A 26,536-nucleotide genomic window follows, 5' to 3' on the forward strand; every position below is an offset into this window, starting at 1 on the left:
TCAATGATATACAGGAATTTTTCTAGCAGGGATAAGGAGGTGATTATCCCCTTGTATAAGGCAATGGTCAGGCCACACCTTGAGTACTGTATACAGGTCTGGAGGCCTCGTTTTAAGGATGTAGAGCTGTTGGAACGAGTACAGAGAAGGGCAACAAGATTAGTGAATGGAACAAAGGGTTGCTCTTACGAAGAAAGGCCTAAATTTTGCAAATTAGTGTCTGGAGACTAGGCACTTGCGAGGTGATCTGATTGAGGTGTATAAAGCCTTGAATGGTTTGAGCATGCTCAATGCTGGTGGAATTCTTCCTCTTGCAGAATAATCATTTGAGAGGGCATAAATTCAAATTGAGGAAAGACAGATGTAGATAGATGTGTGGAAGTTTGCCTTTAGCCAGCGGGTGGTTGGTTGGTGGAACAGACTTCCATCTTTTGTTATGGAAATTGATAGCCTAAACAAATTTAAGGCTGGGCTGGACAGGTATTTGGAACGAACGGTGGGGTGAAATGGGAGAGGGTTTTTTTTTTTTTTTTTGACTGATGCTGCATAAGCTTGCTTTCTTGCATCATGTTCCTCTACTAATGCTAATGCTATTCTTATTTATTTTTTTATTATCTTTATTATTTTTTATCATGACCATAGCATTGTAAGGCAGCTTTTTCACTAGCACAAATTGCATGAAATTAGTCATATAAGACCAATCTCGTGCAATCAGATGCATACCGATTTTCACAACTGCTGATCAACAGTAGTTGCAATATCTTCCTATGAAGAGGATGATATTTTTCCTCTTTTAGGCTCTTTTAAGAAGGGGAAAAAAAAAAAAAAAACCTCTTTTGGATTTATCCATATTTTGTGAACAATTTTGAAGTGAAGATTGTTTTGGGCCTTAAAAGAACTGCACAATTTAAATCTTTCAAAATTTAAGGCTGTGTACACAATGGGTCCAGCAAGCTTTAATGAGCTGGTTAAACTATAGGCACTTCCATAATGAAAATGGATACCAGATTCAGAAACTGTGTAGGTGTTGAAGAAAGGCTATTAATAACTCTCAGGTAAGGAAAATTATTTTTTTTTATCAATTATTAACAATTTATTTGAAATAAATACAGAAATATAGAATACAGTAATAATGTAAAATAACATACCAATAATAATGATAATCTAAACATGAAGGATGTTTAATGTTAATTAACATAGTAATAATAATAATGATAATCTAAACATGAAGGATGTTTAATGTTAATTAACATAATAATAATAATAATGATAATCTATGCCATATGATATTTAAAGTTAATTAACATAATAATAATAAATAATCTAAGCCATATAAAACAAAACATATTGCTGTTTACTGATTGTAACTATGTTTGGATGAAAAGTTTTCACAGTAGCAAGCAACATTCACGTCATCAGTAGATGGAGATACCATGAAGATTTGGTTTGCTGAAACATTATAGTAACATCCACCTGACAACATAGCAGATGAACTAAGAGTTGCAGGTTCTAATAATAATGAGTCCAGTGACTCTAAAACCCTTCTATGAAAAATATGCATTTGGGTAACACTTCATTTCTGTATGAAAGTAAGGGCGCCTCCGTAGCCAGGTGGGAAGGAGCAGCAGTGCGTAACACACGCTTCTTGATTAGACCGGGGTTCGAGCCCATCACCACCAAATACGGAGGATGCGGAAAGGTCAGGGAATGACCACCGCATATCCCAGAGCAATATGGCCTTAGTTGCTAATGCTCCTAAAAACCAAATAACAAACAACAAACAGTATGAAAGTAATAAACTTAAAAACATTTTTCTTGGGTCATCCTCTTTGGGCATATTATTTACTTTTCCTATGTTCAATATATCCTATGAGAGCTTTATCAGCTGCATTTAGTGACGACCCTTTTCTTTTAATCTTTTTTTTTCTTTCTTTCTTAAATTTTGTACATTTTAATCACTGAGTCCATGTCCACTCTTGATTCAGAATGCGTGTACAAAATAGACTCAGTATACCTGTCCAAACTTGTTTCAAAATGGTTGTCCATACTAGGCTCTAAATACATATCACTCTCCAGCTCTCTTCCTGGTGAAGACAGTACATTACCAGCAACCTCCTCTGCCTTATTCCCTTTAATGAAGGGAATTACAAACTGCATAGCATCCATCAAATAATATGGTTGTTTCTTGCATCTTCCAGGACTGCTGGGAAGGGGCTTTAGTTTTCTAATGAGATATTCCTTCACTTCTCCTTACAGTTAGTGGCTGAAAACAAAGTATATGGCACCGCCATAGCCAAGTGGGTAGGAGCAGCAGTGCAGAGCACAAACTTCTAATCAAGAAGCGTGTGCTGCTGCTGATGGGTAGGAGCAGCAGTGCATAGCACACGCTTCTTGATTAGACCAGTTCAAGCCCGTGACCACCAAATACGGAGGATGCAGAAAGGTCAGGGAATGACCACCACATATCCCCAGAGCAATATGGCCTTAGTTGCTAATGCTCCTAAAAACCAAATAACAAACAAACAAAGTATATGAATTCATACACAGTTCATAATAATGATGTAAAATGCCTTTAATGAACTGCATATTTTCATTTATTTGCTTTTTTTTTAAAGATTTTTCAGGCGACAGGGAGAACAGATATTTCTCAGTTCAGATATTTCAAAGTTCTTAGATATTTCATTGCATTTCATGAAAGGCTTCAGTACCATCAGTAACATAGTTCACAATACTACAAAAGGAATTGGAGAGTGTCTTCACTCAAGTTATATGGAATTACCCATTGATAAAGAATAGACTGGTATTTCTGATCATTTTTATCAACTATGGAATCTGCTAACTGTTTGGATGCATTAGAGGGCACATATATAAGAATTAAAAAACTTCAAAACTCAGGTTCATCTAATTTTTATTACAAAGGTTATCATTCTATAGTGTTGATGGTGTGTTTTGATGTGGATAGATGCTTTACAATGATAGAAGTTATTTATGCCAGTAGAAATAGTGATGGCAGGATATTTCAAGAATGAGTCATTGGATAAAAGAGTGATAATGGTTTTCCAAGAGCCAGATCACTTCCCCTTGATCCCCATAATTTCCTTTTTACTTTGTAGGGGATGAAGCTTTTCCTTTATGTGACCATACCCAAAGAAAGCACTTGATGACAGAAAAAGAATTTATAACTACCATATCAGCAGGGCACGAAAGACTGTAGAATGCACGTTTGGCATGGTGTGCAAAAAAAGTTTAAAGTTTTAATGAGCACTATTTCTGTCAAGAAGAAGAGACAATTGTCAACACTGTTCATGCTGTCTGTTTGCTTCATAATTTTATACATAAAAGGGAAGGGAAAGTGTATGAGCAAACAGTCTGATAAAAATATGAAAGATGAACAACTCTCAATTGAACCAAATTTTGTCAACTTTGGTGTTGCAGATGTAAAAAACAGGCTATCAGCTACTAATGTAAGGAATTATCTCACAAATTACTTTATGACTAATCCATTAGCTTGGCAGTGAAAATATCGTATTGAAAAATTATAATGACTTTATCATGAAATAATACTTATTTGTTACTTGTATAAATAATTTTATTAATAAATGTTAAACAAATGTTATGAATAAAATATTTCCTTTGCCTTTATAATAAATTGAATTTATAAATTTTAACAAACATATTTACCTGTTTGTTAAAATTTGATATCAATGTAGCCAAGGTGTTATCCAACACCTTGGCTAATTTTCCCAGGCCACATGCACAGCATCTCTTTTGCTATACTCTGATAATCTGAAATTATATAGCACTGGGTATTTTTCAACCTCTTTAACTGTTGCAAGTTGGCAAGCTCCCCACTTGAGTTCATTTTCATAAATTATATACTCTTTAAAATATTATGTAATCATACAACTGATGCACATGCGACTGGGAAGCCCAAGTTGTACATAACTGGTTTCTTGAAGCCATTTCATTAACACAGTTGCATCATGCAAGTGTGAAAAATTCTATGAATCCTTTTGTGTCAGTTCCATGAAACTAAATTAGTCAATTGTAAACAACCAATTTCAGAGAAATAGTCATGCTAGTGAGAAAACTGCTTAACGGTTCAGAACTGGACTCATTATATCAGATTTTAATAAAATCTGGGATGATAACATATCATCCCAGATTTTGTCAAGGACACTACTGACACTACACTGCTGCAACAGGATCTGGAAAGGTTGAGCAGATGGGCTGAGAGGTGGCAAATGAAGTTTAACATTGACAAATGTAAAGTACTACACATGGGAAACAGCAACCCCAGGGCAACGTATCAACTCTGTGGTACTACACTGACAGTGGTAGAGAATGAAAGGGACTTGGGGGTGATTGTGCAGGCAGATATGAAGTTCTCTGAGCAGTGCAGACGGGCTGCAAGAGTAGCTCATGGAGTATTGTCAATGATATACAGGAATTTTTCCAGCAGGGATAAGGAGGTGATTATTCCATTGTACAAGGCAATGGTCAGGCCACACCTAGAGTACTGTATACAGGTCTGGAGGCCTCATTTCAAGAAGGATGTAGAGCTGCTGGAACGAGTACAGAGAAGGGCAACAAGATTAGTGAATGGAACAAAGGGGTGCTCTTACGAGGAAAGGCTTAAGTTTTGCAAATTACAGTGTCTGGAGACTAGGCACCAGCGAGGTGATCTGATAGAGGTGTATAAAGCCTTGAATGGTTTAAGCATGCTCAATGCTGATGGGATTCTTCCTCTAGCTCAGAAAAATCACCTGAGAGGGCATAAATTCAAATTGAGGAAAGACAGATGTAGGATAGACGTGCGGAAATTTGCCTTTAGCCAGCGGGTGGTTGGTTGGTGGAACAGACTGCCATCCCTTGTGGTGGAGGTTGATAGCCTAAATAAGTTTAAGGCTCAGCTGGACAGGTATTTTGAACGAACAGAGGGGTGAAGTGGAAGTGGGTTTTTTTTTTTTTTTTTTTTTGGCTGATGCTGCATAAGCTTGCTTTCTTGCATCAAATGCCTCTACTAATGCTAATGCTAATGCTAATATCCTTCTAAAAGATCCACACAGTAGATCCAGCCACACGGAGAAGAATTATTACATACAGAGTTCATATTAATTAGTATAGGACTTGACACATTTATGAAAACACCTAAAAACAAATGACAAATCTCTAAATTTGCTAAAATCATGTAAACTGTTTGGAAAACAGTTTTAATATCAGTACTGGCAAAAAAAAAAAAAAATACAAGGAAGCAAACTTATGTAACATAAAAAAAAAAAAAAAAAAAATCATCATCCAAGCCACCTTAACTTAATTTACTTTATCTTCTGAATATCTCTCTAGTTAAAACCACACAGAAGTTTATTCCAACAATCAATTACCTTTTCTCAATTTAAATTTATCCCTTCCCTTTAAGCAGTTACCCTGAGAAAGAGTAAAAATATTCTTGATCTTTAGTTTACGTAATCCTTTTAAAACTTCAAATATCACAATCATGTCATCACGTGGACTGCCTGGCTTTGAAAGAATATAACTTACAGAGCTCAATGTAACATGCATCCACCTTTGCTAATAAACTTTTGCTCTTTTTTGTATCATTTCCAGCAGATCCACATTCTTTCTAAAATGAAGTTTCCAATCATGTAAAACATTATAAAACTACACGTTTATACAACATAATAATCACCTCTCTATTGGAAAAGTATTAGTATTAATAGCAGCAAATGATGCAAGGAAGCAAGCATCAGCCAAAAAAAAAAAAAAAAACTTCACCTGTCCACCTCCTCCAATATTTTGTCAAGTTATTCTCTGAAATTATTCAACTACCCACTTCCACAAAAACAGCTAGATGTTTGTTCCAACAATTAACCATCTGCTGGCTAAAGGCAAATTTCTGCCATCTATCCTGCAACCATCCTTACTCAAGTTGAATTTATGGCCCCTCAAATGTGTGTAGTCTGAACAAGAGAGAGAATCCCATCAGCACTGAGCTTGCTCAATCCATTCTAAACACCTCACTCAAAGCACTTTGCAGGTGCTTAATTTCCAGATGCTGCGATTTGCAGAACTGAAGCCTTTCTAGGTAAAATCACTCTTTTGTTACCCCCAATCACCAACATTGTTGCCACTCTCTTTACCCATTCCAGCAGATCAACATCCTTCCTAAAATAAGGCCTCCAGACTTGTATGATGTACTCAAGATGCATGAATTGTATAATGGGATAATCACCTCTTTGTCCCTGCTAGCAAAATTCCTGTATATCATTGACAAAACCCCTTGAGCTGTGCTGGCAGCCATTCTGCAATGTTCAAAAAACTTCATATCTGATTGCACAATTACCCCCTAGGTCTTTTTCATTTTCCACTATCCTGAGTATAGTAATCTGGAATTACTACTATCCACATGCAGTATCTTGTATATGTCAATGTTAACTTCAACTGCCATTTCTCAGATATTAAGCAGATTTCCATCTGCCTAATTTTTCTACATCTTGTTGCAGAAAAAGTTCCAACAGATTAATGATAGAACCCCATAAACTCTACTAGCAGCCTATCTCTACTGTTCAAAAAATTCATATCAAACTGTATAATCACTATTCCTAAGCCTCTTTTTATTATTAATTACCTGAATTTGTTGCTACCCATACATTTTATTCTGGGACTGCCAAGGCAAGACCTTGCATTTACCACTGCTATTACAGCCTATTTGACTAAATTATCTCAATCTTGTGAAGACAAACCCTGATTATTGTTAACCACTTTGCCTATGTTTGTATCATGAGCAAATAAAGACAGATAGCTTAGTATGCAGAAGTATAAGCAGCACACACATTTGAGTTAACTGTGATTTTATTCTACACAACCACCAAACACAGCTAGTGGTCATATTCTTGTCAAATGTCAAATTAAAAAAAATTTCAAGCAAAGATCTTGGTTGGCAGCTATGCTATAAAATGTTTGATTATGGAAGCCCATTAGATCCCCACTAATGTAATAACCTTGCAAAACCTAAACTAGCATACAGATCTTACTTAATGGGTTATTGTTTTTTTTTTTTGAAAACAATATCATTACAGTTTATTTTTTCAATGCGCATTTGACCAGATAAAAACTTTTTGAACAGTAAACCCGATTTTTGCTTTAGTGCTCAAAAATCAAAAGCATTTTTCAGTTGTTACATAATTTTTTTTAAACCTGGAATACTATGCCTTGTAAAATTTATGACATAGCAATGATCTCTATTAAATTAAACAAATATACTGGCATACCACAAAACTCAACATACTTCTCATATTTCACTGTTTTATATGTAATGGCATGATCATATTTCTTTAATGAGTATTCTTTCCTCTCCAGTTACTAGAGCTTCATCAGTTTTAATGTATTATATTTAAATTTTGTAAAAAAAAAATTTTTTCAATAAAATTTCAGAAAAAATCCAGAAGGAATGTCATTTCCTTCTAGCAGGCCACAAACAGTTCCCAGAGGTGGGAACTCATAGGCAGCAATTGTGTGCAAAATGAATAACAGTGGCCTTACTGAGAGAAATATATTAAACATTTTCACATTTTCTCTTAAACAAAAATATAGAATTGTATGACTCATATATGTTATGAATTTTATTCAAAATTTATATCATTCTAACTATTCTATTGTATATCATTCTAACTATTCTATTTTATATTATTCTAACTATTCTATTTTATATTATTCTAACTATTCTATTTTATAGTTTAATATTATTCACAAATAGTATAAGTTATGAGTTTTTTTCAAATTTTATATCATTCTATTTTCTTTAACCTGTACTGGTAGCACCCCTAGTATTAAAAAATATGGTAGAACGTAACCTGACAGGTTTAAACTTCCTTTTTTAATTTCTGAAAAAAAGTTCAGAGGTTTTTTTAATTCTGCTTCAGGTATACAAATGTTTTATCTTTTCTTAATAGACTGCAATAATTATTGTATGCAATTTGTTAGCTTATAATTAAAAAATTTCCATTTTTTTATACCTTTTATTTTCAAAAAAAAAAAAAATTAGTTCTGCAGAAAATTAAAAAAACCCTTAAAGACAAAATTTAAAGGTGAAACTGTTCATGGCTCTCTAATTTTCCAATTTAAAAATCTTAAATATGCAAAATTTCAAACAAGCACATGTGCATATATTTATGCTTATTATATTGTAAAAATAATTTTAAAATGTTTTTTAAAAATATATATATATTAGATACTGTTATTTACTTAAATTTTAAAAAGTTTTCAAAATTTGGAAAGATGTGAAGCATATGAAATATGAATTTTGCTTACTATATCCAGAGTGAATATCACACACACATATGCACTACAAAAACACAAAAGGTTTCCCTGTTTTTGTAGTGCATGAAAAAATTACTGCATGCAGCCATAGTGGTTGTTGCAAACTATATTTTTTGTCACGATTCATTTGAAGCTAGTTTATATATATACCATACATATATACTATTACTTATAAATTTATATTTCATATCTAGCTTCTTGCATTACCTTATTTCTTTTATTCTTACCATTCTAAAATATGTACTCACACACTGTGACTGAAGAGACCATTCAAAAATTATACATCTTTTATCAAATATATAAATAAATAATAATAAAGGAGAAAAGAAATCACAGTGTCTAACTTATCATAGATAAATATCCAGTTGTCAGAACAGAAATCACTGAAAAAAATTAGCATTAGCATTAGTAGAGGCATATGATGCAAGAAAGCAAGCGTATGCAGCATCAACCAAAAAAAAAAAAAAAAACACGCTCCCATTTCACCCCTCCGTTCGTTCCAAGTACCTGTCCAGCTCAGCCTTAAATTTATTTAGGCTATCAACTTCCAACAACAAAGGATGGAAGTCTGTTCCACCAACCAACCACCCGCTGGCTAAAGGCAAACTTCCGCACATCTATCCTACACCTGTCTTTCCTCAATTTGAATTTATGCCCTCTCAAATGATTATTCTGAGCAAGAGGAAGGATTCCATCAGCATTGAGCATGCTCAAACCATTCAAGGTTTTATACGCCTCAATCAGATCACCTCGCAGGTGCCTAGTCTCCAGACACTAATTTGCAAAATTTAGGCCTTTCTTCGTAAGAGCAACCCTTTGTTCCATTCACTAATCTTGTTGCCCTTCTCTGTACTCGTTCCAACAGCTCTACATCCTTAAAACGAGGCCTCCAGACCTGTATACAGTACTCAAGGTGTGGCCTGACCATTGCCTTATACAAGGGGATAATCACCTCCTTATCCCTACTAGAAAAATTCCTGTATAACATTGACAAGGCACTATGAGCTACCCTTGCAGACCATCTGCACTGCTCAGAAAACATCATATCTGCCTGCACAATTACCCTCAGATCCTTTTCGTTCTCTACCACTGTCAGTGTAGTACCACAGAGTTGATACGTCACTCTGGGGTTACTGCTTCCCATGTGTAGTACTTTACATTTGTCAACGTTAAACTTGTTTTGCCACCTCTCAGCCCATCTGCTCAACTTTTCTAGATCCTGTTGAAGCAGTGTACTGTCATTAGTGTCCTTAACAACCCTGCAACCTTCGTATCGTCTGCAAACTTGGACATTAAGATTGATATACCATCATCAATATCATTTATAAATACAGAAAACAACAATGGACCCAATACTGAACCCTGAGGGACTCCACTAATAACATTAGTCCACAATGAGCAGTGTCCGTAATTACCACTCTCTGTCTTCTTCCACTCAACCATCCCTTTATCCATAGCAGCAATTTGCCTCCAATGCCACACTGCTCCAATTTGTGCAGCAGTCTTCCATGTGCAACAGTATCAAAAGCCTTTCTAAGATCCAAATATATGATATCAAAGTTATTCCCTGCATCCAGTTCCTTTGTGACCACATCATAGTATCCAATCAAATTGGTCAGGCAACACTTTCCCTTAACAAAACCATGCTGTGTCCGAACTATAACTGAAGTCTTGTCTAGATGATCCTGCAGTGCTTCTTTAACCAGTGTCTACATTAATTTTCCTGGAACAGAAGTTAAACTAACAGGTTTATAATTTATAATTACTTGTGTCAGCCTTTGATCCTCCTTTGTGAATTGGGGTCACATTTGCACATCTCAATTCTATGGGTACCTCCCCTGAGTCCAAAGAAGTTCTCATAATTATGGCTAAGGGTTTGCTTACTTCCTTTGCTGCCTCCTTTAATATAACTGGATAGATCCCATCCACCCCGGGTGCCTTTTTTATGTTTATCTTCAACAATTTCTTCTCCACTTTCCTCTCAGTTATTACAAAATCATCTAGCTCACTGCCAGAGTTTAACTCACCTCTGGCATTCCCCTCCCTGAATAACTCCTCATGGGTGAATGTAGATACAAAATACTCAATTAGTTTGTTAGCCACCTGAGCAGGATCATCGACAGTTGAAACATCATTATCCAGTGGACCAATCTGATTCATCCCTTTCCCTCTAGAGTTTACATAGGTAAAGAACTCTTTTCTGTTTTTCTTTGCATCCTTTGCCAAGGATTTCTCATAAATCTGCCTTTGCCTGCCTAATCTCCTTTGTGACTTAGTTACAGATCAGCTTATATCTATCATAGGCTTCCGATGTCACCCATTAATTTATATGTATCCCATGCATTTTTCTTCTCTGCCACATGTCTCATTAGTTCATCTGACATCCATTTAGGCCTAAACCTTGAACAATATTTCTTAGTTGGTATGTAAAGCCTAGTAGCTTCCAAGATAAATTCTTTGAATGCTTCCCATTTTGAATTTGCTATTGGTAACATCATCAGTTGGTCCCACTGTATAGAATTTAAATACTGTCTCAGACCATCGTAGTCGCCTTTACGAAAGCAAAAACCTTTCCCTTTACCACTGATGGTAGTTACATCTTTGAATAAATCCCACTTCAGCACACTGTGATCACTGCCACCTAGTGGTTCCTTTATCTGCAGATTTTTAATGCATGAAGAATCACTACTGATAATTAGATCAAGAGTATTACTCCCTCTAGTTGCCTCCCAAACATGCTGATGAAGAAAACAATCATCCAATAAATCCACAAAAGCCTTGCTAGTGTGTGAGTGACTAACCCACAAATTCTAGTCAATATCTGATGAGTATTATACTCATCAGAGTCATTAGGCACACGCCTACTCTCAATTTTGATCTCCCAATGCTTATGTCACACCAAACTGACTCGACACTGCACTGTCTAGCGATGTCAACTGGCTTCACTTCCTTGGATTTTATGTGTTTCTTAACTAATAGTATAACCCCTCCTCCCTTCCTATCTTGTCTATCCTTCCTATACACATTGTACTCCCCAAATTCCAGTTCTGCATTCCTTATATCTGTGTGACACCACATCTCTGATATCCCAACAATTTCTGCCTTTGATGTTCTGAGCAATACCTCAAATTCATCAAATTTATTTACCGAACTCCTAGCATTGGTGTACATGCAAGTATACATGTACCTGTTCCTATTCTTAGCTACCCTAACACAACCCATGTGTTTACTTGTACCGCTATGACTCCCAGCAGTCTCTGAAATATCCTGCATCTTGTTTTCCAGGGATGCGATGAAATACATTCAACACAGAAATGCAATGAAATACATTCAACACAGACTCTGAAACAAGAATAGTTATAAAAAATATGTCCAATCAACTCCCTCATGAATAAATTAAGTGTTTTCATAACATTTTGTACAAACAGGAATATATGACTTCAAGATTAAACATTTCTCAAGCTAGACAGAAAAGAATAAAAATAGTAAGAAACAAACATGCAAAAAATATTTCACAGCAAATGAGTGTGATTCCCGCAATATTGCAAATTAAGTTGTAACAAACATGATAGCATTTGTTCTGTTAGCGATTCTCATACTATAACCCCAGGAAAACATTAAAAAATAAAAAACAATACCAAGTAAAAAAGGTCCAAATTTAGGAAAGTACAGAAAATCACAGATTTTTATCTTCAATCAGTAGTTAATGCAGACTCATTATTTTCGACTTACACCTCACAGGTATAGTGCATACCACAGGGTTAAGTATCACCATTCGATCATTACATTTATACACCTAGGTTTTAGAGTGATAATACTTAGTGTTAACATGTGAAAGTTGTCAACATATGAGGGGGGACATTAATTTAGACTTAAACATTGTTAATGTGCAAAAGTTAACAACACTTAGGGACTACATAACATATGCCTGAGGGCTAAATGCATTCCACAGGCTGCCAGTTTGACATGCCTGTTTTAAATGTTTCTGTTACATATAATATTATTATAAAGGGAGATTGTGTCTTAAAATATTAAAGCACTAATCGAGAAAGTAGTTTTATTTAATTATTTCATATTAAGAACTCCCCTCTTAATGCAGATTCACTCTCACACTGCTCTGACATGACCAATCAAAAATCCTAAATGGAGTTAAGCTGTATTTTGATCTATCAGTGTGAGTGAATCTGCACTAAGTTGCGAGTTCTTAATATGAAATAATTAGGTAATTACAAGTTAGCCATCTTTCAAGTCTACATAGTATGGTATTGGTCTTTAATTGCAGCTGGTATAGATACCAGGTAAGTTATACCATGTCAGTGATGAGAACTGAGTGTTGAGATAAAAACTGACTGTTGCTATTATATATAAGTCTCCTATAGTTTCTGCTATATTATAGCAGAAATTATAGGAGACTTATATAAACCCCAGCTGAATCACTTCTAACCAGAAATATTTCTGGTTAGAAGAGTTCCAGAAAAATTTCTCACTAGAATTCCAGTTCATCTAGAAATTTAATGTTCCAATCTGTTGGCTTACTTTATTTGTACATACAAGGTGTGATCAAAAAGTTAAAGTGACTTTATATCTATCTTGACATTGTGGCATAATAGTAAGTTGTAAGTTGTCACTTGTTCTTCATTGTTGTCTTCTTCTTTCATATTCACATATATGAAAAACTAGTTGTCCGTATGACTCACTTAGACATAGGCTGTTATTTGCTTAAAATGTGAGGCACAGCTATGACAGCCTATTTCAAAACTTATCGACCTCTCAACAGATATCAAGAGTCTTCAATTAGAGCATCTCTTTCTCACTGGACATGAATAATGAAGCAGTGATAAGTGAGTGACATCTAGTATAAAGAAGTTAAAACTTCAAGTATTTAATATAGCAAAATAAGAAATAAATTCAATAAATTGAGGACTTTCTTATCTTCTTTGTGTTTTGTGGTCTGTGCTATGGATCATCATTATTAGTATCAACAATATAATGTAAGGAAGCCTCAGCTTTTGCTGCACTATCAAACAATAAAAAAAGTAAATAACAACTGAAAATATATATAAAAAAGGAAAATAAACAACCTGTGTGTTGTTTATTCAACACATTCAGCTAACCACTGAATTTCCCCAAGCTGTCAGCCTACAGACTTCACCAAGCTGGTTTCCTACGTTTGGACTCACTCTTTCTTTCAAGCTCAATATTTTTTTTTTTTTTTTTTAGGTGCAGTCTCCACATGTGGACACAGTATTCCAAGTGTGGTATTCAATTGCCTTATACCATGGGATTATGACCTCCCTATCTATAGGGATAATAAATCATCAATTCAACATCACAGGCCTTCTCTGCTACCTTTTTTTACACTGTTCAGAAAACTGTGTGTTCAATTATACTATAACTCCCAAATCCCTTTCTTCCTCTACTGATTTTAGTTCAACTCCAATCAGTGTATAAGTTATTTTCGGGTTGCTATTCCACAAGTGTAAGACCTTGCATTTTGCTACATAAAAACATAGATGCCACTTTTCTGACCATCCTTGAAGCCTATTCAAATCATCCTGAAAGAACACTGCCTGGTACCAATCATTACCTATGCCCCCAATCTTCACATCATCTGCAAATTTTGACATCAAGCTCTCTATTCCTTTATCAATGTCATTTAGGAAAATCAGAAACAACAGTGGTCCCAGAACCAACCATTTGGGGATCCCACTGACGTTAGACCAATCTGAAAGGCAACCATTAATCGTAACCCACTACTTTCTATTAGAATCATAGCTGTGATTCCAATGATCCAGCTTATACACAACTTCTTGTGAGTGATTAAGTCAAATACTTTGCAAATATTCAAATAAACAATGTTGAAATTATTTCCAACATCCTGCTCATGAGTAACTGTGTCAAAATAGATAATCAAGCTAGTTATATATTATTTTACTTTAACAAAACTATCTTGTGCAGCCTTCAGAATTTCATTTCTATCTAAATGTCCCTCTCTTACATTCTTTATCATTGCCTCTGTGATTTTCCCTTCAGACTGGTTAGTAAAACCTAACCAGTCTGAAGTTACCTACTTCACTCTTAGAACTGCCTTTATGTACTGGTGGCACAGTGGTATTTCTTCAATCCAAAGGAATCTCTCCCAAGTCCAATGATGCCGTGTAATTAACCTTAATGATGCAATGCACTCTTGTTCCCTCCTTCAAGATTACTGGTCATATGCCATCAACTTCAGGAACCTTTTGGTTCAAAAGTTTTTCTATAAACAATCTGCAATTTCAATATTGCTAATTTCACACTCATCAGCCTCACATGCAGAGTCTCTCCTCACTATGAAGATCTTTCGTCAACAAAAATCAATGCAATATACCTATTCAATTCATCAACAACATCAGCTGGGTTATCTAAGACTTTTCCCATTATGCAAGGGTCTGAACTGATTCATTTTCTTCTTCTTTGTAATCACATATGTGAAAAACTAGTTGTCCATTGTCTTTTATCTCTTAGACAGTGATTTCTCATATTGAGCCTTTCCTAATATTGCCTTTTTGTAGTACTATCAGGAAAATAGTAGACCTCACAAGCTTCAGTACTTTTCATCAGATTGTAAGTGTCCCATGCCACCTTTTTTTTTTCTTTATTAGACTGACAAGATCTGTATTCATCCATCTTGGCATCTTCCCTGTGCTATGCTTTGTTAATGGTATATACAGGGTGTCTTAAAAATACACAGCATAACTTCAGGAATGAGTTCCTCATATGTAGACAATAAAAATATTTTATATCAACATAGTTCCGGAAATGCTCTGTTTCCGAGTTTTGAAGGTCTGTCTATAACACTTAACTGTTCATATCACCTTATAGTAATTGTTCAAAATGTCCACCTTCTACCTGAATACAGGCCTCACATCGACGTCTCATGGACTCGCAAAGGCGATGTCAAATTCCTGGCACATTTCGTATTGTCTCACAACCTGCCACAATTCGATTGTGGAGAGTTTCCACATCAGCTACCGGAGTCAAATACACCAATGACTTTAAATGGCCCCACAAGAAGAAATCAGTGAGCGTGGAGGCCAGGCAGTTGGTCCACCCTCTACTTCAGGAGTTGTAGATCTTGGTTGTCCTCTGTCAGCAGCACGAGGTGTAAAGGTCTGGACATCTTCATTCTGGGAACCTTTCGTGGTACAAACGATGAGCCTCCAGAGCATTGCCGTCTGTCAAACCGTACATAAAGTGCATATCCGCTTGCTCCTGATTTGAGTACATGGTTGGAATGGAAAACCACCAGATTCTGTCAGTACCTTGTGATGAAGGAAATCACCTGCGGGAGATAAGACATTCCGGTTAATAACTCGGGAACCAAGCATTCCTGGAATTATGTTGATATAAAATATTTTTATTGTCAACATATGAAGAACTCATTCCTGAAATTTTGTGTGTGTATTTTTGAGATGCCCTGTATACACTTATGACTTCTGTAACTATTGCTTTAAGATAATCCAAAATTCTAACATATTGACTGTCCCTCTGATATCTGCCTAGTTGATAAAGGCCATGTAGCATCTTTAACTATCATAATTCTCTTCTGAAATTAAACCCCAAGCCTTTACCTTTAACAACTGCAACCTCTTTATTCATCTTCTATGGACTGTGTAATCACTTCATGCTGATGGTTCCTGTAATGTGAGCCCCTATGATGCATCTGGTTCAAGAGTAATGATCAGGTCTAGAATATTCTTACCCTTATTATTTTCTCTAATCTGCTTTATTTATTATTTCTGTAACATGCTGATGTAAATAATAATCAACTAGTTTATACTAAAGCATTTTAAGGACATAAGCCTCAGACTGCAAGAGAATTTTCACAATATGAGATACAATTAAAATGATGCCGTTTCTGACTATTTTTAGAGGTTTGCTGCATACTAATATGCTGCCTTTGCATATTAGTACACAACAAACTTGTACGTTGTTAACTAGTTAATTTAAAAATTTATCCCCTATGGCGAGTATTCCTTCCCACTTGCTCCAATCAATAAGGGACAAACTGAAGTAACTCATAATAAGATATTCGCACTTCTTGCCTATTCTATCTGCTTGTAGAGATTCTAATCATACTCTTCACAATCTTCTATTCAGTAGCAAACATTACTATCATTTTATCTTTGCATTTAACTTTAAAATACAAATATTTTATAATATTAAAAAACAATTATGTTATATTATTAAACTACAATTATGTTATACCATATGCTTCATAAAAATTCCTGACTGTCCCTCTGCTATCTGCCTAGTTGATAAAGGCCATGTAGCATCCTCGAAGGAAATAAATTGAGGGGCCCATCAAGCTCTCAGCTGCCCACATCAACGCCAGAGTTTGCACTTGGTCATCAGGCAACACAGAGGCAGCCCCCTAGGCAGAATGCGCTGGTCCCACAGGAACTAGTAGTTGTTGGTGACTCTATAGTCAGGGAAACGGGGAACATGCTATGTAAAAAGGATAGGTGGAATAGGACCAGGGTATGTCTGCCAGGGGCAAAGGTTGATGACGTTGTAGAGCGGATATCATCTTTTAAGGGCACAAAAGGTGATATAGTTGTACACGTTGACACTAATGATATTAAGAGTAGGAGACCGGCGGAATTAATTAGCAAGTACAGGTCAATGTTGAAAAAAAGCCGTGAATTAGGGTTGAATTTGAAAGTGTCTGCAATTCTGCCCAGACACGATAGGAGGTAGTATATGATGAGAGCCTTGTCGATCAATTCGGCCCTGGAGGGATTGTGCAAGGCTCAAGGGGTAGAATTTTTTTCAGCCTGGACTGTACTTGTTAACAGGAGAGATTGCTTCTACAGGGATGGGATACACTTAAATAGAAAGAGTGCAAGAATTTTTGCTGATGCTGTCGAGGCAGTGTCAGGTGGGTCGGAAAACTGCTAGTTGGGGGGGATACAAGGACTAATAGATTAACAGTAGCCACTGGCCGAGGTGGAAGTGATTCTTGCACTGCTTCTATTGAAATGAGCAAAAGCCTGAAAAACAAGATGCAGGATATTTCAGAGACTGATGGGAGTCATTGCAGTACAAGTAAACACATGGGTTGTGTTAGGGTAGCTAAGAATAGAAACAGGTGCATGTATACCTGCGTGTACATCAATGCTAGGAGTTTGGTAAATAAATTTGATGAATTTGAGGTATTGCTCAAAACATCAAAGGCAGATATTGTTGGGATATCAGAGACGTGGTGTCACACAGATATAAATAATGTGGAACTGGAATTTGGGGAATACAATGTGTATAGAAAGGATAGACAGGACAGGAGGGGAGGAGGGGTTCTGCTATTAATTAAGAAACACAAAGTCCAAGAAAAAAAAAGGGAGGGGCGGGTTATATATAAATAGAGTGATAAACATATCCGTGTGACTTTGCCCATGGAAACTGGCCTGTATTATGTTGGAAACTTCATTTTTGGTCAGTGCCATTAGCAATAAACTTGTCAGGAAAAAATAAAGGGGGTAAAAAGAGAAAGGTATAGATAAAATTCAAAATATTGTTTCCATACCATCATTGTATCTGAAGGCTGTAAATATATCACCACTGTTTCATTATTTCTCGGATACAGTTATTCCTCTGGCCCATTTGTATCACGGGCAAAATGTCTTGCTGTACATGCTGTGAACCTGTCAAATAAAATATTGCGCCATTCTTAAAAAAAAAAAAAAAAAACCCTGGCATTGTTGCTGTAAAGGGTCTATTGTATATATACCATGTTTGTATACAATAAAGAATAAAAAAGTGAAGCAAGTCGCCATCGATGGACAGGGCAGTGTCGAGTCAGTTTGGTGTGACATAAGCATAGGGAAATCAAAATTGAGAGTAGGAGTGTGCTATAGGCCTAATGACTCTGATGAGTATAATAAGATATTGTACAGGGAAATAGAGTGGGCCAGTAAATCAGAGAGTCTTATAATGGGGGATTTTAATTTCCCAGATATTGACTGGAATTTGTGGGTTGGTCACTCGCACACTAGCAAGGCTTTTGTGGATTTATTGGATGATTGTTTTCTACATCAGCATGTTCGTGAGGTAACAAGAGGGAGCAATACTCTTGATCTGATTATCAGTAGTGATTCTTCATGCATTAAGAATCTGCAGATAAATAAACCACTAGGTGGCAGTGATCACAGTGTGTTGAAGTGGGATTTACTCAAGGAGGTAACTACCATCAGAGGTAAAGGGAAGGGTTTTTGTTTTCGTAAAGGCGACTATGATGGTCTGAGACAGCATTTAAATTCTATACAGTGGGACCAACTGATGATGTTACCAACAGCAAACTCAAAATGGGAAGCATTCAAGGAACTAATCTTGGAGGCTACCAGGCTTTACATACCAACTAAGAAATATTGTTCAAGGTTTAGGCCTAAATGGTTGTCAGATGAACTAATGAGGTATGTGGCAGAGAAGAAAAATGCATGGGATACATACAAATTAATGGGTGACATGGAAGCCTATGATAGATATAAGTTGGTCTGTAACCAAGTCACAAAGGAGATTAGGCAGGCAAAGGCAGACTACGAAAAATCCTTGGCAAAGGATGCAAAGAAAAACAGAAAAGAGTTCTTTACATATTTAAACTCGAGAAGGAAAGGGATGAATCAGATTGGTCCACCGGATATTGATGGTTCAACAGTTGAGGATCCTGCTGAGGTGGCTAACTAAACGAGTATTTTGCATCTACATTCACACATGAGGAGTTATTCAGGAAGGAGAATGATGTAGGTAAAGTAAACATTGGCAGTGAGCTGGATGATTTTGTAATAACTGAGAGGAAAGTGGAGGAGAGATTGTTGAGGATAAACATAAAAAAAGGCACCTGTGGTGGATGGGATCTATCCAGTTATATTAAAGGAGGCAGCAAAGGAAGTAAGCAAACCCCTAGCCATAATTATGAGAGCTTCTTTGGACTCAGGGGAGTTACCCATAGACTGTAGATGTGCAAATGTAACCTCAATTCACAAAGGAGGATCAAAGGCTGACACAAGTAATTATAGACCTGTTAGTTTAACTTCTGTTCCAGGTAAGTTAATGGAGGCACTAGTTAAAGAAGCACTGCAGGATCATCTAGACAAGAATTCAGTTATAGCTCAGACACAGCATGGTTTTGTTAAGGGCAGGTCTTGCCTGACCAATTTGATTGGATACTATGATGTAGTCACAAAAGAACTGGATGCAGGGAATAACTTTGATATTATATATTTGGATCTTAGAAAGGCTTTTGATACTGTTGCACATGGAAGACTGCTGCACAAATTGGAGCAGTGTGGCATTGGAGGCAAATTGCTGCTATGGATAAGGGGATGGTTGAGTGGCAGAAGACAGAGAATGGTAATCAATGGACACTGCTCAACGTGGACTAATGTTATTAGTGGAGTTCCTCAGGGTTCAGTGTTGGGTCTGTTGTTGTTTTCGGTGTTTATGAATGATATTGATGATGGGATATCAAGTTTAATGTCCAAGTTTGCAGATGATACCAAGGTTGGCAGGGTTGTTAAGGACACTACTGACGCTATGCTGCTGCAACAGGATCTGGAAAGGTTGAACAGATGGGCTGAGAGGTGGCAAATGAAGTTTAACATTGACAAGTGTAAAATACTACATATGGGAAACAGTAACCCCAGAGCAACGTATCAACTCTGCGGTACTACACTGACAGTGGTAGAGAATGAAAAGGACCTGGGGGTAATTGTGCAGGCAGATATGAAGTTCTCTGAGGAGTGGAGACGAGCTGCAAGAGTAGCTCATGGTGTCTTGTCAATGATATACAGGAATTTTTCTAGCAGGGATAAGGAGGTGATTATTCCCTTGTATAAGGCAATGGTTAGGCCACATCTTGAGTACTGTATACAGGTCTGCAGGCCTCATTTCAAGAAGGATGTAGAGCTGCTGGAACGGGTACAGAGAAGGGCAACAAGATTAGTGAATGGAACAAAGGTTGCTCTTACGAAGAAAGGCTTAAGTTTTGCAAATTACAGTCTGGAGACTAGGCACCGGCGAGGTGATCTGATAGAGGTGTATAAGGCTTTGAATGGTTTGAGCATGCTCAATGCCAATGGGATTCTTCATCTTGCTCAGAGGGCATAAATTCAAATTGAGGAAGGACAGATGTCGGATAGATGTGCGGAAATTTGCCTTTGGCCAGCGGGTGGTTGGTTGGTGGAACCGACTTCCATCACTTGTTGTTGAAGTTGATAGCCTAAACAAATTTAAGGCTCAACTGGACAGGTATTTCGAACGAACGGAGGAGTGAAATGGGAGTGGGTTTTTTTTTTTTTTTTTTTTGGCTGATGCTGAATAAACTTGCTTTCTTGCATCATATGCCTCTACTAATGCTAATGCTAATTCAGGAAAAAAGCCTCAGACTGCAGAAAATTTACAGACATATCAGTTAGTGCAAATGCATTATGTCTATATGCAGTAAATTAACCAAAATTATTAGTGGTGTCATTTCATTACATTTCGTGGAGGCCAGTCAGTTGGTCCACCCTCTACTTCAGGAGTCGTAGATCTTGGTCGTCCTCTGGTGTCATTTCATTACATTTCACACCAAAAAGTTCTATGCTGGCATGCATAAGTTCTGAAAGCTTTAGTCATATTCAAGCCTCCTTTTAAAAAGAAGCATGCCCCCACACCTTTTCTATCCTGTCTGTCGTCCCTAAATACATTATACATACCATAATAAGACTCCTCATCCTCTATTTCTGGGTGACACCATGTTACTGTTAATACTAATTATGTCAGTGTTAGTTGTCCTAATCAGGAGTTCAAATTCGCTTATTTTATTGACAGCACTCCTGACATTACTGTAGACACAGTTAAGAAGTATTCTTGTATAGTTTACTACCTTGACACACGCCCTGATGTTATTTAAGATTGTTTTCCTAGTATTGGCTTTCCTGTCATTTGACATGTCCCTACCCTCAGGGAAAACTCTTGAGATGAGTAAAGCATTACTTTTATCCACATCATCAGATAAACACATACCTTTATTACCTCTAACCCACAGAACTAGCAGTTTAACTCAATCCTTAGGGTATTACTGGCATAAGGTATAGGCAAAAAATCCTTCCACCAAATATGTTCAAATGCATTCCAGCTCTACAAAATAGACTCCTCTATCTACAAGGGTGTGCCTGGCTGATAACTTTCTGCTAAAATTCTTTGCAGAGTCCCTTGAGTTAATCAACAATGCTTTCAGCATATAGTCTGGCCTATCATGCCTGAGTAGAACTGCAGACACATATACATTCTGGCATAACTCACAAATTTTTTCAGCATGGTACTGGTTAATACTTCTGTGGTAAGCCATATATTTTTGTATTTTAAGTCTTGGCACTCCATTTACTGCTATGTTAATATTATTAAAATACAAATATTTCATTAAAAAACAATTATGTTATATTATTAAACTACAATTATGTTATACCATATGCTTAATAAAAATTCAGGACAAAAGCCTCAGACTGCAGAAAATTTACAGACATATCAGTTAGTGCAAATGCATCATGTCTATATGCAGAAAATTAACAGAAGTTATCATAGTGGTATTGTTTCATTACATTTAATATTGTGAATGCCTTCATGGTGAGTCGCCTGTCTGGTTATACTTCTAATAAATAATGTTTCCTCAATGCCTTCATGATGAGAAGACCATCGTTACTTATTCTCAGCAGATACCACCACCCAGATGACCATTTCAGGGGCATTTGGCACTTCATTGGTGGGTGGGCAAGTACCCTGATGGTATAACAGCTAAAATCCAGTAGTGAAATTAAGACCACAATATGAGAGATGCGAAATGGAGTTTAGTAGTTTAATACTTAATAAAAATTCAGGGTAAAAGCCTCAGACTGCAGTTAGTGAAACATACAGACATAAGTTAGTGAAAACCCATCATGTCTATATGTAGTAAATCAACCAAGGTTATTATAGTGGTATTATTTCATTCGAAATATAACCCAATAGGTAACTTGTTGTGAAGGCATTCACAATATGAGATGTAAGGAAACAATGCCACTAGAATAACTTCAGTTAATTTACTATATATAGACACAATACATTTGCACTAACTTTATGTTTTAAGATATGTCTGTAAATTTTCCGCAGTCTAAGATTTCTGCCCTTAATTTTTATTAAGTATTAAACTACTAAACCCCATTTTGCATCTCTCATGAGGATGTGGAAAGGTCAGGGAATAACCACCGCATATCCCAGAGCAATATGGCCTTAGTGGCTAATGCTACTAAAAACCAAATAAACAACAACAGCATCTCTCATATGGTGGTCTTCGTTTCACAACTGGGTTTCAGCTGTTACACCATCAGGGTATTTACTCACCCAGAGATGAAGGGCCAAATAGCCCTGAAACGGTCATCTGTGTGGTGGTATCTGCTGAGAATAAGTAACGATGGTCTTCTTCTATTGAGGAAACATTATTTATTAGAAGTATAACCCAACAGGCAACTCATCATGAAGACATTCACAATATGAGATGTAATGAAACAATACTACTATAATAACTTTGGTTAATTTACTACATATAGACAAGATACATTTGCATTAACTTATATGTTATATTAAAATGCAATTATACTATACTCATTATGAATTATTCACATAAAAAATAAAAATATTTACAAATATAACATATTACTTGCAAAAAAAAATTAGATTATTTTAAAATAACTGTTGGAATACTGAAAGGTTAACTTACCTCTCTTTGCTGCCTTTCTAATTGAGCTCTTTGTAAAAGTGTTTCTCTGGGAACCTGAAGTATAAGAATTTCATATCAGGACACTAAAATGCAAACCACAAAATCTTCAGCAAAACAAAGGTCTCAAATTGTATATAAGGTATTCCTTGAGCAGCATAATGTGTAGATAAACTGTACTGTTTGCACATAAAGCACTCAAAACCTACATTGGCATTAGTATGTTTATTTCTAAATTGGAAATATGTATATAATGGAGTTATACATTTTGTGGTGTTTTCTTACCACTTCTACAGTAACAGGTATCTTTGCAATATCACTGTTACTGAAGAAGTGGTAAGAAAATACCAAAAAACATTTGACTCCATTATATACACATTTCCAATTTGAAAATAAACATAACAATACCAACATAGGTTTTGAGTACTTTATTATCTTCAAACTATACTAACACTATCTTCAAAGATAGCGTTAGTATAGTATATTATAAAATATGATATTGTCAATTAATCAGTAAAATCTATTAATTTTGTTAAACTTCGTTGTCAATTAAATTGTACTTTTAACTAAATACATATAACGACTTAGCTTACAAACATAACATAATTAATTAATACATAACTTGATAAGTAAATTATATAGCGGGAACTCGTAGATAATACTTGATACTGAAAAATATATATAGCGTTATAATTGTGTTGGGATACAAGTTTAGGGTTATAATTTTGTACTGAAATTGAAATTTTATTGAAATTAAATCAAAATCATGACTCAGACCAGAGCAGCAAAGCAAAAGGCTCAAGCTAATGGGAGTGCTGTGGCTCAGAGGAGAACTGAGGGGGGGGGGGGCAGTTGCCCTCTGAATCACAGCCTTTTAAAATGCACTGCTTGCATGATGTTTGTGGATAAATCGGGTACGGGACATGATATTGCCATGAGGGATATCTTTGTGTGTGCACGATGCAAGGAGTGTAACGAAATCGAGCAACAACTCAGCGTTCTTATTGGCCTATATGACAGCTTGAAGGACAGGGCGGATGCCCTCGAAGGATCTAAATTGAGGGGACCATCAGTCTCTCAGCTGCACACATCAACGCCAGAGCTTGCACTTGGTCATCACGCAACACAGTGGCAACCCCGAAGGCAGAATGCACTGGTCCCACAGGAACTAGTAGTTGTTGGTGACTCTATTGTCAGGGAAACGGGGAACATGCTTTGTAAAAAAGGATAGGTGGAACAGGACTAGGGTATGTCTGCCAGGGGCAAAGGTTGATGACGTTGTAGAGCGGATATCATCTTTTAAGGGCACAAAAGGTGATATAGTTGTACACATTGGCACTAATGATATTAAGAGTAGGACACCGGCAGAATTACTTAACAAGTACAGGTCACTATTGAAAAAAGCCGTGAATTAGGGTTGAATTTGAAAGTGTCTGCAATTCTGCCCAGACACGATAGGAGGGAGTATGTGATGAGAGCCTTGTCAATCAATTCAGCCCTGGAAAGATTATGCAAGGCTCAAGGGGTAGAATTTTTTTCGGCCTGGTCTGTACTTGTTAACAGGAGAGACTGCTTCTACAGGGATGGGATACACTTAAAATAGAAAGGGTGCAAGAATATTTGCTGATGCTATTGAGGCAGTGTTAGGTGGGTCAGAAAACTGCTAGCTCGGAGGGATACAAGGGCTAATAGATTAACAGTAGTCACTGGCAGAGGTGAAAGTGATTCTTGCACTGCTTCTATTGGAATGAGCAGAAGCCTGGAAAACAAGATGCAGGATATTTCAGACTGCTGGGAGTCATTGCGGTACAAATAAACACATGGGTTGTGTTAGGGTAGCTAAGAATAGAAACAGGTGCATGTATACTTGCATGTACATCATTGCTAGGAGTTTGGTAAATAAATTTGATGAATTTGAGGTATTGCTCAAAGCATCAAAGACGGATATTGTTGGGATATCAGAGATGTGGTGTCACACAGATATAAGGAATGCAGAACTGGAATTTGGGGAGTACAACATCTACAGAAAGGATAGACAGGATAGGAGAGGATGGGTTATGCTATTAGTTAAGAAACACATAAAATGCAAGGAAGTGAAGCCAGTCGACATTGCTGGACAGTGCAGTGTCGAGTCAGTTTGGTGTGACATAAGCATTGGGAGATCAAAATTGAGAGTAGGAGTGTGCTATATAGGCCTAATGACTCTGATGAGTATAATAAGGAACTGTACAGGGAAATAGAGTGGGCCAGTAAATCAGAGAGTCTTATAATGGGGGATTTTAATTTCCCAAAGACTGGAATTTGTGGGTTGGTCACCCACACACTAGCAAGGCTTTTGTGGATTTATTGGATGATTGTTTTCTACATCAGCATGTTCGGGAGGCAACTAGAGGGAGTAATACTCTTGATTTGATTATCAGTAGTGATTCTTCATGCATTAAGAATCTGCAGGTAAAGGAACCACTAGGTGGCAGTGATTACAGTGTGCTGAAGTGGGATTTACTCAAAGGGGTAACTACCATCAGTGGTAAAGGGAAAGGTTATTGCTTTCGTAAAGGCGACTACGATGGTCTGAGACAGTATTTAAATTCTATATAGTGGGACCAACTGATGATGTTACTAACAGCTACTTCAAAATGGAAAGCATTCAAAGAACTTATCGTAGAAGCTACTAGGCTTTACATACCAACTAAGAAATATTGTTCAAGGTTTAGGACTAAATGGATGTCAGATGAACTAATGAGACACATGGTAGAGAAGAAAAATGCATGGGATACATATAAATTAACACGTGACACAGAAGCCTAAGCTGGTCTGTAACCAAGTCACAAAGGAGGTAAGGCAGGCAAAGGAAGATTATGAGAAATATTTGGCAAAGGATGCAAAGAAAAACAGCAAAGAGTTCTTTACTTATGTAAACTCTAGAACGAAGGGGATGAATCAGATTGGTCCACTTGATATCGATGGTTCAACTGTTGATGATCCTGCTCAGGTAGCTAACAAACTAAATGAATATTTTGCATCGACATTCACACATGAGGAGTTACTCAGCAAGGGGAATGCCAGAGGTGTATTCAACTCTGGCAGTAAGCTAGATAATCTTGTAATAACTGATGTAAAGTGGAGGAGAAATTGTTGAAGATAAATACAAGAAAGGCACTTGAGGTGGATGGGATCTATCCAGTTATATTAAAGGAGGCAGCAAAGGAAGGAAGCAAACCCTTAGCCATAATTATGAGAGCTTCCTTGGACTCAGGGGAGTTACCCAAAGACTGGAGATGTGCAAAAGTGGCCCCAATTCACAAAGGAGGATCAAAGGCTGACACAAGTAATTATAAATTATAAACCTGTTAGTTTAACTTCTGTTCCAGGAAAATTAATGGAGGCACTGGTTAAAGAAGCACTGCAGGATCATCTAGACAAAACTTCAGTTATAGCTCGGATACAGCA

General features: G+C 36.6%; 1 protein-coding gene across 2 annotated transcripts in view; it reads right to left on the reverse strand.

Moving 5' to 3' along the window:
• LOC150086301 (ubiquitin-protein ligase E3C) overlaps positions 1-26,536 on the reverse strand; it is a 298,426-nt gene that overhangs the window by 237,438 nt on the left and 34,452 nt on the right. For both annotated transcript variants that reach the window (XM_090374458.1, XM_090374459.1), the window contains exon 3: positions 23,090-23,143. In XM_090374458.1, coding sequence (XP_090230584.1) covers positions 23,090-23,143 — 54 coding nt within the window. The remainder of the gene's footprint in view (positions 1-23,089; positions 23,144-26,536) is intronic.

The sequence above is a fragment of the Mastigoproctus giganteus genome, chromosome 5, assembly GCF_048544385.1.
Source record: "Mastigoproctus giganteus isolate SK-2022 chromosome 5, ASM4854438v1, whole genome shotgun sequence".
Lineage (NCBI taxonomy): Eukaryota > Metazoa > Arthropoda > Arachnida > Uropygi > Thelyphonidae > Mastigoproctus > Mastigoproctus giganteus.